This window comes from Mesoplodon mirus (assembly GCF_964341445.2).
Source record: "Mesoplodon mirus genome assembly, chromosome: 18".
Classification (NCBI taxonomy): Eukaryota; Metazoa; Chordata; class Mammalia; order Artiodactyla; family Ziphiidae; genus Mesoplodon; species Mesoplodon mirus.
In genome coordinates this window covers 24,917,621-24,931,807 of record NC_138994.1, presented here as the reverse complement: position 1 = coordinate 24,931,807, position 14,187 = coordinate 24,917,621, and the positions used below count along the sequence as shown (strand labels likewise).

The 14,187-nt window shown below is 38.8% G+C and overlaps 2 protein-coding genes across 7 annotated transcripts in view; one reads left to right on the top strand and one right to left on the bottom strand.

The window, feature by feature from the left end:
* HELZ (helicase with zinc finger) overlaps window positions 1-14,187 on the top strand; it is a 179,030-nt gene that overhangs the window by 156,329 nt on the left and 8,514 nt on the right. For 5 of the 6 annotated variants that reach the window (XM_082603666.1, XM_082603668.1, XM_082603669.1 and 2 more), the window contains one exon: window positions 10,426-10,678. In XM_082603666.1, the coding sequence (XP_082459792.1) occupies window positions 10,426-10,678 (253 nt within the window). The remainder of the gene's footprint in view (window positions 1-10,425; window positions 10,679-14,187) is intronic. The other variant, XM_082603670.1, reaches the window with a different exon arrangement.
* On the bottom strand, window positions 219-1,645 carry LOC309793302 (glutamine synthetase-like). Its single transcript, XM_082603749.1, has one exon. The coding sequence runs from the start codon at window positions 1,530-1,532 to the stop codon at window positions 411-413; it is 1,122 nt and encodes a 373-aa protein (XP_082459875.1). The 5' UTR covers window positions 1,533-1,645; the 3' UTR covers window positions 219-410.

Here is a 14,187-nt window from a genome sequence, read left to right as displayed (position 1 = left end):
AATCCTAACCTTACCACAGAATCAAGCCCCCTGCCCCCCACTCAGCTATGACGCAGAGAAAGTACTCCCCCTCCCTTCACAAATACTATGCTTTCTGTCCGGATAGCTATGCCTATTGGACAAACACACCTGATTAAATGGAAGCAGTGGTTATGTTTCCCCAACCCCGCCCCGACTAACGCACTAGAAAACTTCAATGATAGGAAAAAAAATGGGGGGGGTAGGTGGGTGTGAAGAGATTAAGAACTTGACCCCTCTATCCTGGCCAAAGAAAGCAAGAGTGAGGAATAAAAAAAAGACCTTGACATCCCGCCCTTTGAGTTAACAGCTATTATGACAGGTGAGAGGGGCAAGAGTGGCAGCAGGATGTAGGATTAGGAGGGGTTTTGACGGCTGCAAGTCTAGTCCACTTAGTTTTTGTACTGGAAGGGCTCGTCGCCAGTTTCGTTGAGAAGACATGTGCGGATGAGGGCTTCTGTCACCGCAAAGGGGTCACAGTTGGCAGAGGGGCGACGGTCTTCAAAGTAACCCTTCTTCTCCTGGCCGACAGTCCGGGGAATGCGGATGCTAGCGCCACGGTTGGCCACACCGGCAGAGAGGTCGTTGATGTTGGAGGTTTCATGGAATCCAGTTAGGCGCCGGGCGTTGTCCAGGCCCCCCTTGGGATCATAGGCTCGGATGTGGTACTGGTGTCGCTTGCTTAGTTTCTCGATGGCCTCCTCAATGTACTTCAGACCATTCTCCTCTCGCATGGCCTTGGTGCTGAAGTTGGTGTGGCAGCCGGCACCATTCCAGTTCCCAGGAATGGGCTTAGGATCAAAGGTGGCAATCACTCCGAAGTCTTCACACACACGATGCAAGATGAAGCGGGCCACCCAGAGATGATCTCCCATGTCGATTCCTTCACACGGCCCTATCTGGAATTCCCACTGGGCAGGCATGACCTCGGCATTCGTGCCCCCGATCTTGATGCCGGCATACAAGCAGGCCCGGTAGTGAGCCTCCACGATATCCCTGCCATAGGCTTTGTCTGCTCCCACACCACAGTAGTAGGGACCTTGGGGCCCAGGGAAGCCATTGGAAGGCCAACCAAAGGGATGCCCATCTGTGCCCATGAGAGTATATTCCTGCTCCATTCCAAACCAGGGGCGCTGGTTGCCCACCATGTCCATTATCCGTTTACAGGTGTGCCTTAAATTGGTCTCTGCAGGCTTTCGGTTGTACTTGAAGACTTCACAGAACACCAGCTTGTTGGGGTCCCTGCGGAAAGGGTCCCGAAACATGGCAGCAGGGACGAGATACATGTCACTGTTGGAGCCTTCGGACTGAAAAGTACTAGAGCCATCAAAATTCCACTCCGGCAGCTCTTCTATACACTTGGGCTCACAGTCCAGGGTCCGGGTCTTGCAGCGCAGTCCTTCTCCAGTACCATCAATCCAGATATACATAGCTTGGACTTTCTCACCCTGAGGCAGGGACATGTACACCTGCTTGATGCCTTTGTTCAAGTGGGAGCTCGCTGAGGTGGCCATGGTGGAAGGTGTTCTGGGCGGCGAGCAGGCGGCAGGGTGGGCAGGCCGCGAGAGCGAGGTGCGGAGAGGAGAGGCGAGGAGGCCGGAGGAACTGCTTACACAGGCTGCTCTTCTCCCATTCTCGGCTCTTATTTGTAGTTTTTTAAGGAACCTCCATACTGTTCTCCATAGTGGCTGTACCAATTCACATTCCCACCAGCAGTGCAAGAGTGTTCCCTTTTTTCCACACCCTCTCCAGCATTTATTGTTTCTAGATTTCTTGATGATGGCCATTCTGACTGGTGTGAGATGATATCTCATTGTAGTTTTGATTTGCATTTCTCTAATGATTAAAGATATTAAGCATCCTTTCATGTGTTTGTTGGCAGTCTGTATATCTTCTGTGGAGAAATGTCTATTTAGGTCTTCTGCCCATTTTTGGATTGGGTTGTTTGTTTTTTTGTTATTGAGCTGCGTGAGCTGCTTATGAATTTTGGAGATTAATCCTTTGTCAGTTGCTTCATTTGCAAATATTTTCTCCCATTCTGAGGGTTGTCTTTTGGTCTTGTTTATGGTTTCCTTTGCTGTGCAAAAGCTTTGAAGTTTCATTAGGTCCCATTTGTTTATCTTTGTTTTTATTTCCATTTCTCTAGGAGGTGGGTCCAAAAGGATCTTGCTGTGATTTGTGTCATAGAGTGTTCTGCCTATGTTTTCCTCTAAGAGTTTGATAGTGTCTGGCCTTACATTTAGGTCTTTAATCCATTTTGAGCTTATTTTTTAAAATTAATCCTCTCATTATTTCTTTTTGAAAATAAAAGCAGATACTTATATATGTACATGTACCTCCCTTTCTTAGATAAAAGGTAGCATGTTATACATGTTGTTGTGTATCATGATAGATCAGAGCTCATCCATAGCAGTATTTAGAAATCTTCCTCATTCTTTTTACAGCTGCATAGTACTTTCATTATATAGCTGTACCATGGTTTATTGAACTGGTCTCCTACTGACAGACATTTGGATTGCTTCCAGTCCTTTGCTATTAAAAAATTAGTGCTTCAGTGAATAGCCTTATGCACATGTCAGAAGGATCTCAAGAACTTTTATTTATGTGATGTTTAAATATCTATCAACAGTTTTTTTAATATAAACTATCAGTGTTTAAAACTAATAATTTAAAATAAATATCAATTCATTTAAAAATTATAATAATAAACTCATTACTTGTTAACAAAAATAACTATTTTCTAAAACAAAAATGTTTAGTGAAAAGAGTTCCATTTTTTCAGTTTTGCACATCTTCTGCGATATGTCATTTTGGTTGAAGTATATGAAGAAAATTCTGTCACACCGATATGTACCTGGAAAAGGGATTTTAAATTTTAATGACTTTTTCAGATAATTATAGATATTCTCCCTTGATACTACACCAAAACTTGGCAGTTAGGAGTTTCTTAAAGATTAGCTGCAATATGGAGTCAAAAATTTCACTGTGATGGCCCTGATCACAGCAAAAGCTTGTAGGAGCCAGAACTCTGATGGAGGGGAGCCATCTCTGCTTGGTGGGCCTGTGGTGCCAGGAGGGTGGGGCCAGACCTTGTTGCTTTTTCCTGTCTGTCCTCCTGCCCCTTGGCCCTAGGCGCTGCACGTTGTGGGAGTGGGTGGTTTCTGGTCAGAGGGCTATCAAGGGGGCTCCCAAGGACCTAGAAATCACCAGGGAGCTCATGGAGAGGAGGAGCTTAAGAAAGTGACTCTGTGGAATTGTTTATGAATTCGTGGGCCCAGGTCTGACGTACACGTACATGGATCAGATCGTAATTAGCATACCAAAGACATGGAGAACTGAGCTGATGGATAGACCTCTGCCCAGGTCACAGACTGAATCCAGAGTGGCAGGCACTCAGTACAGATCCAGATAGCACCACAAAGGCTTTGAAAACTAAGCTGACTTTGAAACCATAGCCCACAGAAGACAGGTTGGAACTTAACCTTACCAGATCAGTTGCCTGCTAAAACAAAAATATCAGTATCAACATTCTCCATAGGATTTAAACAAACCCAGGGTCTCATGAGTTAATATTTAAAATGTCCATAATACAATCCAAGATTACTCAGTATATAAGAAATTATGGAAATCTCAACTCACACAGGAAAAGCCCATCAACAGGTGCCAGCAGTAAGATGATACAGATTTTGGAATTATCTGAAAAACACTTTAAAGCATCTTATTATTAAAATGCTCCAAAGAGCAGTCACAGACCTCTTGAAACAAATGTTAAAAAGTCTTAGCAGAGAAAGAAAAGATATTTAAAAAATAAATAAATAAAAACCAAAACCAAGTAGACATTTGAAAACTGAAAAATGCAATAACCAAAAATTTAAAACTCACTTGATGGTCTCAGTAGCAGAATGGAAATGACAGAGGAGAGAGTCAGTTAACTTGAAGATCAATAGAATTTACCTAATCTGGACTACAGAAAGAACAAAGATTGGATGGGGTGTGGGGGTGGGGAGGAACACAGAGCCTCAGAGGCCTATGGAACGAAAACAGAGGTTGAATATTCAATCTTTTGAATTTCATCGGAGTCCAAGGAGGAGAGGAGAAAAAATGTGATGCTGAAAAATATCTGACAAAATAATAGCAGAAAACTTCCCAAGTTTGGTGAAAGACATAAGCCTACAGATTTAAGGAGCAGAGTGAATCCCAAATAGGATAAACCCTGAGAAATTTACACCTGGACATATTATAATCAAATGGCTAAAAGCAAAAAACAAAGAAAATAATCTTGAGAGAAGCCAGAGAAAACACATCTCATTAGAGAACAATAATTCAAATGACTAATGATTTCTCATCAGAAACCATGGAAGCCAGAAGGAAGTGGCAAACATTTTTAAAGTGCTGAAAGAAAAGAACTTTTAACCCAGAAATGTATATGCCACAAGACTGTCCTTCAGGAATGATGGTAAAATAAAGACATTTACTGATAAAGGAAAACTAAGAGAATTTTTAGCCAGCAGACCTCCTCTAAAAGAATTGTTAAAGGAAGTTCTTCAGACAGAGGGAAAATGATACCAGAAGGAAACTAGACACATCAGCAATGGAAGTTGAGCAACAGATACAGTAAGTATCTGGATAAATATGATAAACTGTTCTCCTTGAGTTCTATCAAAATTCCCAGTTGAGAGCAAAATATATAACATTGTCTGATTGTTTTTCAGTATATATAGATGTAATATATAAAACAACTATAACTATAGCATAAAGAGGAAAAGTAAAGAACCGAATATGGTAATAAGTTTTCTACATCTCAACTGAAGTGATAAAATATAGATTCTAAGTAGATGATGAAAAGTTAAGTATGTATTCCATTATCCCTAGAACACCTATTAAAAAATCATACAAGGAGACACAGAATCACAAAATTAAAATGAAATTACAAAAACATGTTCAAATAGCCCAAAAGAAGGCAGGAAAAGGAAAACAAAGGAACATAAAACAGGAAATGAACAGGAAACAAAAGATATAAGACAACTGACTTAATTCTAAGCATATCAGTAATTACATCATATACATGATCTAAACATACCAATTAAAAGTCAGAGATTGTCAGGATGGGTTTTTCAAATAGTTCTAATTATATGCTATCTACAAGAAACGTTAAAAATATAACAGTATAGGTAGTTAGAAGCAAAGGATGGAGAAAGTCATACCATGCAAAGACTAATCAAAAGAAAACTAGAGTGGCTATATTAGTGTCAGACAAAGTAAACTTCGGAGCATAGGAAGTTATCCAAGAGGGACATTAGTACTGTTAAGAGGGTCAGTACATTAAAAGGAAATACCAATCTTAAGTGTGTATGCATCTAACAACAGAACTTCAAAATACGTGAAGCAAAATCTAAAAGGAGTAACAGACAAATCCACAATTATAGTTTGAGACTTTGACTCTCCCGTCTCAGTATTTAATAGATCTAATAGACAGGAAATCATCCAGGATATAGAAAAAGTGAGCAACATCATTAACCAACTGAATTTAGTTGACATTTATAGAACACTCCAACCAACAATAGCAGAATATATGATCTTTCCAAGTGCAGATGTAACATTCACCAATAAAATATGTTATCTGACCATAATGGAATTAAACTAGAAATGCATAACCAAAGGATAACAGAAAATCTCCAAAACTTGGAAATTAAACTGCATGTATCTAAATAATTCATGGGTGAAAGAGGAACTCTCAAGGGAAATTAGAAAATATTTTGAACTGAACGAAAATGAAAATATAGTATGTCCACATTTGTTGTGATGCAGCTAAAGTAGTCCCAGAGGAAATTTTGTAGCATTAAATGCTTATTTTAGAAAAGAAGAAATGTCTCAGATCAATAATCTAAGCTCTATCCCAAGAAATTAGAAAAGGAAGAATAAAATAAATTAAAATCAAGCAGAGGGAAGGGAATAATAAAGATCCATAATAAAGATGAGAACAGAATTCAATAAAAAATGAAAACAAAAATAATAGAGAAAAATCAGTGAAACCCAAAGCCAGTTCTTTGGAAACATCAATAAAACTGATAAAGCTTTAGCAAGAGTGACAGGAAAGGAGAGAAGCACAAACTACCAATATCAGGCACGAAAGAGGAGATACCACTGAATCCACTAGACATTAAAAAGGATAATAATAAAGGAATACTGTGAACAACTCTTTGCATAAAATTCAGCAACTTAGATAAAATGGATCACTTCTCTGAATACCACAAACTACAAAAACTCACTGAAGATTAAATAGATAGCATATGAATAGTCTTATAACTGTTAACAAAATTGAATTGTAGTTTAAAAACCTGCCAAAGAAGAAATCTGCAGGCCCAGATGGTTCGCTGCTGAATTCCTCCAAACATGTAAAGAAATACCACCAATTTACACGATCTCTTCCAGAGAATGGAGAAGGGCACAGTTCTTAACTTACTGTATATGGCTAGCATTACTCTGATACCAAAACTAGACAAAGACAGTACAAGAAAGAGAAAACTACAGACATATCTGTGAACATCATTACAATATCCTCAACAAAACATTAACAAATTGAATTCAGCAATATATAAAAAAGAACAATACACTGTAATCATGTCGGAGCTTATTTCCAGAATGCAAGGCTGGTCCAGTGTTTGAAAATAAATCAATGTAATCCACCATACTAACAGTCTAAAGAGAAAAATCACGTGATTATATCAATAGACACCCCCCCCCAAAAAAAAGCCTATACACATTTTACAGAACAGAACATCCACTCATAAAAACTCTTGGCAAACTAGAAGTAGAAGGGATATTCCTCAACCTGTTAAAGGGCACCTATAAAAATCCTACAGCTACCGTCACGATTAATGGTAGAGACTGAATGCTGAACGCTTCTAAGATTAGGAACGAGTTAAGATGTCCACTCTCAACATTCCTGTTCAACGTTATCCTGGAAGTCTTAGCCAGTGCAGTACAGCAATAAAAAGAAAAGACACAGAGTTTGGAAAGGCAGAAATAAAACTGTCCCTATTCACAGATTACATGATTATCAATGTAGAAAAACCCAAGGAATCTACCCAGAAAACAAACCAACAAAAATTAACTTTGACTAATGTGAATTTAACAAGGTTTTGAGGTAAAAGGTCAACACAAGTCAATCCCATTTCCATATATTAGCAACATTCAATTGGAAACCAAAATGTAAGAGCAAATACCATTACAGTAGCTCAGAGGAAAATTAAATGCTAGGTGCAAATTAACAAAACCTGTACAGGGTCTGTATGCTGAAAACTACAAAACTGCTAAAAGGTAATTTATTTGGTGTATAAACCATTTCATTCAGTTGTCAGCAAGATTTCTCTGCTTATCCTCAAATTACCTTTGAGGACAGATTCCAAAGTAGCAAATCATATTTTCATGCATTTACCTACATCTGTGTTGTATGAAATAGGTATACCAGGAGACCATCTATATATTATATTTATATGTACGTATGTATATTATGTGTGAGTGTGTGTGTGTGTATACATACATATATATATATATATATATATAAAATCTTCAACATATCTAATTTTAAGAACATTCAAACAATGCCAAGTTTTGGTTCTTTTTCGAACAGAGGATCAATTGCATTCATAATGTCATTTGAAGTTGAATTTTATACTTAATCTACCCATTCATCTTTGTCAGCAGCTGCTTAGGAGCTGTTATAAACATGTTACACAGTACTTCCACAAGTACTGTGCGTGTCAACTGTGTGATTTTTTTGGATTTCAGTTTGGAAGATATAAATGACACACTTTTTTTTAAGTTTAATTGAATATTTTCTCCTTTTATATCAGCTTTCCATTGCTTTCTTTTTTTTTTTTTTTCTTTTTTTTTCCCGGGCCTCTCACTGTTGTGGCCTCTCCCATTGTGGAGCACAGGCTCCAGACGCGCAGGCTCAGTGGCCATAGCTCATGGGCCCAGCCGCTCCGTGGCATGTGGGATCTTCCCGGACCGGGGCACGAACCCACGTCCCCTGCATCGGCAGGCGGACTCTCAACCACTGCGCCACCAGGGAAGCCCCAAGAACACATTTTTTTTTTTGCGGTATGCGGGCCTCTCACTGTTGTGGCCCCTGCTGTTGCGGAGCACAGGCTCCGGACACGCAGGCTCAGTGGCCATGGCTCACGGGCCCAGCCGCTCCGCAGCATGTGGGATCTTCCCGGACCGGGGCACGAACCCGTGTCCCCTGCATCGGCAGGCGGACTCTCAACCACTGCGCCATCAGGGAAGCCCTCCATTGCTTTCTGATTTTTGGTTTTCCTCATTTAAGCATTGTGGTTCACATATCTATTCATTGCAAAAAGGAGCTTATAAAGTTAATGCCTGGAATTCATATGAGTATCACCAGGGAATTTGATTATTATAACCTGTTTTCTGAGGCCATAACAGATTTAGTTTTGTACTTTAGTATTCACACATAAACCCTTTAGAATGTGATCCCCTACAGTTTCTGACTGGGGTGAACACTCAGGGCATGGTAATGAAAAGAAGCACTTCACTTTGAGTCTAAGAGCTAATCATCTTCATAACAAACCTTGATAAAAAAAAAAAAAGGCACCCTGCACAAGCTGCTGTGACCAGTCATTCATTCATTGCCTAGCCATACAGAATATAAAGCAGTTTAGGAATGTTGGTTATTCTACTCAATACCATAAGTTAATAACCTTGATGAAGAAATTTCAAATGTGCTGATTAAATTCACAGTTGACACTAGTTAGAATGGTTACTATTCTAGAAAATAGGAATCAAATTTGGAATGATCTTAACCATTGGGAAAAAATACCTTTAAAGCAGAGTAAAACTAAAGATGAATTTAGATACTATACATAAAGACAGAAGAACAATAAAAACATATGAGAAAAGGTATTAATGGGATGGAAGTATTAGCTCTCACCTTTCTCATCCAGTAGCTAAAACCTGGGAAATGTAGAAATGACATGGACATCCTCATTTAACAGTGAGAGAATGTCTGTCCTCCCTCCCCTTCCTGCCTTTCTGCTCAAGGGCAGCCAGTCCAGACCCATTCCCTTCCCCAGTTTGTACCCTTGTGGTTCCGTCTGTGATGACTTTACTCTCACATACTTAAGCCCACAACTTCCCGCATTTAATTGGCCTGACAATATCTGCTTGTGCTATCTTATATTCCCCCCAAATCCTGCTATTTCTGTGCCTATCTCTCTCTCTCTCTTCTTTGTAATCTAACCTCTAGTTCCTGATTTCCAGTTATTTGTAACAACGGTGGTAAAAGAAAGTTTCCTCCCAATCATAATGACCACGAACTGAATAGCAAATCTGTTACTTCCGGGAGAGGGAGAGGGGGCAGTAAAAAGCCAATCCCGTTCTGTCATGTGAGCTCTAACACGGAAGCTTATCCTTTATGTTACATCAACAACAAACCTTCCTATGTGCCAGATGCTATGCATACTGAACTTGCTCAGATCTCACAGCAGCCCTAAGGGGCAGGCACTGTGGACAGTGAAGCCACATTTACAGATGAAGTGCCCAAGAGGCTAGGTCAGTTGCCCGGGTGATGCTGCCAGTAGAACTGAACACCTGACTGCTACTCCATACTGCCTTGCTCTTAGAACTGAGCCTGAGCATGGCCACAGCAATCGGGCCCGAGAACTTGGAGGGCACTTAAGTAGCAGTAAAAAATCATGAAATGCTGGCAAATACATTCTGTCGGAGGGTTAAAGAAATTTTGGTTGTGCAAGTGTAGGGAGGAGAAAAATGTTAATTGGGTTTCAAACATACAAAGGATTTGTTGAAGAATAATGAACATTCCGTTTCAGTCGAAGACTTTCCAAAGGAAGACGTGCAGAGAGGGCGATCAGGAGTACCTCTGTTGGGTGGGAGGAACCCTGTCTTACCATCAAGTCTAAGGAATGACAAACCGGGAGGTTGTGAAGGGCCCACGAGATGAGTCTTGAACGGACGAATGTGTTCAAGACATGTGATTCAGTTGATTGTGACTGTAATTTCCCCATTTAATTTTGAGCAGATACGTGTCTTCATTCTTATTCTTGATCTAATGTCACCTAAAATGTGGATAGAACTTTAGAACTGAAGACAGGTAGTTCAGCCCCATACTTTACAGACAAGAAAACAGAGTCAGAAATTAGATGTGTGTTGTCATAGGAATACCTGCTAAGGGCCAGAACTGAGTTTCGACCCCAAGTCTCCTGACACCATGTCCACAGCTCAGACTGCTTTTGGGGGGTTTTGATAGTCACAGAAGAAACTGTTTTTGAGAATTTCTACTTAATAGAGTGAGATTGCTGTGTGCATAAGAGAGTGGGGTCTAAGTTTTCACTGATTTATGAACTGTCCTTTTTCTTTGTGTAGTATGAACCCAGAGGACCTGGTCGGCCCTTGTACCAAAGAAGAATCTCATCTAGCTCAGTCCAGCCTTGTTCTGAAGAAGTAAGCACTCCTCAAGACAGTCTTGCTCAGTGTAAAGAGCTTCAGGACCATAATAACCAATCTTCTTTCAACTTTTCCTCCCCGGAGTCCTGGGTAAACACCACCTCATCTACCCCCTATCAGAACATTCCGTGCAATGGATCCAGCAGGACAGCTCAGCCCAGAGAGTTGATAGGTAAGACAGGGTTGGGGGTTGCCACAATTGCAGTTTTAACTACTCAGCTCCTGGGTATTTATGGAGTTTTTCTTCTCCCATTCCTTCCATTCGCATTATTATCTTGGAACAATATTTAATGCTCATAGCTCGCAGGTGTGCCTCAGGACATATATTAATTTAGGACTATATTGTTTCCACATTTATGGTCTGGAAGGTAAGTAGACCTACCCGTATTTGGGAGCTGATCATTTTGATCATTTTAACCTATGAATGCGTGAAAGAAGTAAGGGAACCTAAAATGTATTTCTAAATCAGATCACCTTTGCTTGGGAAAAGCTTGTTTTCTGGATTTTTGTGTTTTCTTCTTAGTTGGGGGTGGCAGTTGGTTAGGTCAATTTCAGTTTTCAAGGATTTATTGTCAATAAAGTTGTTAACAGTTTGCTACACAATAGAGTTTGGCCGTAAGGGAAACCAGTAAAGTCTGACATTTTGAGATTTAGAAATCCAGTGTTTATTCCTTATATTCTAATGAACTGAGAAATCCAAGTCCAAAGAAGAAAAAAAAGAAGGCATAGGAAGGCCTTGGAATAGATATGGCTGTAAACCTGTGTGCTGGGAAGTCTGAAGTCTTCAGCCTTGAACGCGAGTGCACATTTATCTTTCCTTTGTTTCCCTCTTTTTTTATGTGGAATGTAAACAATGATACTGTTTGAGTTCTCTGATCTATATAGCCTTCTCTTTGTAGGCTGTAGTCATTGATCTTTGTGAACAAGTCTGTGATCGTCGGTGAATTTCTGCCTTGATAGCATCAACCTTTGTATTTTAAATTAATTTTGTTCATCTTTAGAATGTGAATCCATTGTGCCTGTAACTGACCCATTTTGGAGTATGTGCCATATAAGCATATTTTTAGAACAATAGACATGGTAGGTCAAAAAGCATTAAAGAGGTATTGGTTTCTTTCCTGTCAAGAGACATGGTCATTTTAATCTTTAAGCATTCATTAGTACCTTCTATGGATAAAGTGTTGTATTTTGCCTGGGATTGCTTTGTCATTTTAAAGGTCTAACAGAAATGCACTCATCATATTTGAGTTTCCTGAGAAACATCTAAATTACAAATAAGTGATGAAAATTTGTAACTTCTTAGTTGTTTTGTGTATTATAATGTATTTTAAAGACAACATCATTTCTCCTTTTTTTCTGCCTAAATTTTAAGATAGCTTTTGGCCGAAATCAGTAAAAATCTGATAAAGTTGAAATTTCCTGAGCAAGTGCCCAAAGCACATGTCATTTATGGTGTCTTCTCCACAAATATAAAATTATTATTTTCTTCATTGCTAGGAGACAAATACTAGTATTCTTTAGTTGAAAGTAACACTTAACTAAGTATTTAAAAATTAATTCAAAATCACTAATATCCTGAAGCACAACTTCTTGTCTGACAGTATGTATGTATGTATGTATGTATTTCTTACTTTATTTTATTTTATTTTTTCATTTCATTTCATTTCATTTTTAGAGGAATGTAGCAATTGCTGGTGGTGAATCAGAAGGAAAATAATCACCACTTGGGAAATTTCTTTCTGAAGTTTGAGACTTATTTCTTGAGTTGAAGGAAACTGTTCATATTATATTGGTTTGGAATTTGAAAGAGGTCATGATATGGCCATATTTTCTCCACAATTACAAGCCTGAGAGCAAAGATCATGTCTCTGACCTTTTTGAACTTCGGATTTCCCATTTTGGTACTGATCACACTTGGTAAATGCCTGCCTGCTGAGTAAGGAGATCATGAAAATAGACCCTGTGCGATCGAGGGGGTGATCCAGTCTCACTGCAGGACCTCTGTGTGCACAGCGAGGGTGGGGTTTGTCTCTCCAACACATATGTGTTCGGGTTCTATTCTCTTCTCTTGGTGACAAGGCATACTTTATCAAGCATTTTCTTTTTATGCACAGATGAAAATTAAAGATTAGGTAGAGATATGTATTTTGAAAAAAGTCATTGGTTGCCAGATTAGTAAAATTCATAGTTTTAAAGAATAGTTTGTCTTACCAGGAGCATATATGGTAAATCAAATTGACAGAGATCTTACATTCATGATTAGACAAGCGTGTAGGCATTAGGCTAAACTGCCTCTAAAACATTATTTTGTAAGTATTTATTATTTACTTGAAAACATTCTAAACTCTAATTATATTGTCATGAAGATGAGAACATGGGTAAATAAGACTTAGTAAAGTAAATAAAAATAGTAAGTTTTTGAACAGCTAGTAAAATGTTTATTTTGTATATTAGGCAGTACAGGCCACTTTTATATTGAAGTGTTTGTTAAACTAATGCTCTTAAAAACAATTGTTTCATTCACAAAATCAGTGACATTTAGACAGAAAAGGTGGTAAACGTTCCAGAAAGCTGTTAAATGGCTTAAAATAATTTTGAACAATTTTGTGAATTTTTAAAGTTTTAAAATAATAATTTGAAATTAGCATATTGAATCAGTGAAATACTAAAACAAAAAAATGAACTATTTTTCTCCTTAACTTTCCACAAATAGGTAATAAACACAAGGAAAAATGTCCATAAATATCAGTAATCAAAGACATGCAAAGTAGAACTACAAGATAATTATTTATTTATAAAATAAGCTAAAGTTAAAAAAACAGTAACACTAATGTTGTGATGTAGTAGGGAAATGAGCAAGCATTGTTGGTTGAGTATAAATGGGCAGTATTTTCCTGCAGGGAAGCTTGGCCATAGTTAATCCAAAACTTTCACTGTGTATGTACTATATGACCCAGCCATTGTACCTCTAGGGATTTATCCTAAGGGAGCAGTCGTGAATATTTAGGAATATTTATCTATAATAACATTTATCACAGTGTAGAAAAGTGAAAAATTGACTATTATCCATATTTCTAAAAATGAGAGATTACTTTAAAAAGTTATGAAATATCTGCATTATATTACATCCTTAGGGAAAAATGCACCAGCAAGTTAAGGCTTATTAGCTCTGGTATTTGGAAATATGAATGACTTATTTTCTTCTTTGGCCTTTGTGTAATTTCCAAGTTATCCTCAACGAATACGTATTATGATTTTAATCCAATCTAATGTTAGTTAAACTTTTAAAAGATTGAAAGCAAAAGCAATGTTTAAAATAAGTTATGGGGCTTCCCTGGTGGTGCAGTGGTTGAGGGTCCGCCTGCCGATGCAGGGGACACGGGTTTGTGCCCCGGTCCGGGAAGATCCCACATGCCGCGGAGCGGCTGGGCCCGTGAGCCATGGCCGCTGAGCCTGCGCGTCCGGAGCCTGTGCTCCACAACGGGAGAGGCCACAACAGTGAGAGGCCCGCGTACTGCAAAAAATAATAATAAATAAATTAAATAAGTTATGATTTAGGGGGCCATAAAATTAGTAATAGTGGAGTCGAATATTAAAGGACCTTGGAATTCGGCAGATGATAGGAAATGTGAAGTAAAGTCTACAGCAGTTTTCCCCACCTTATTCCATGTTTACTTACAT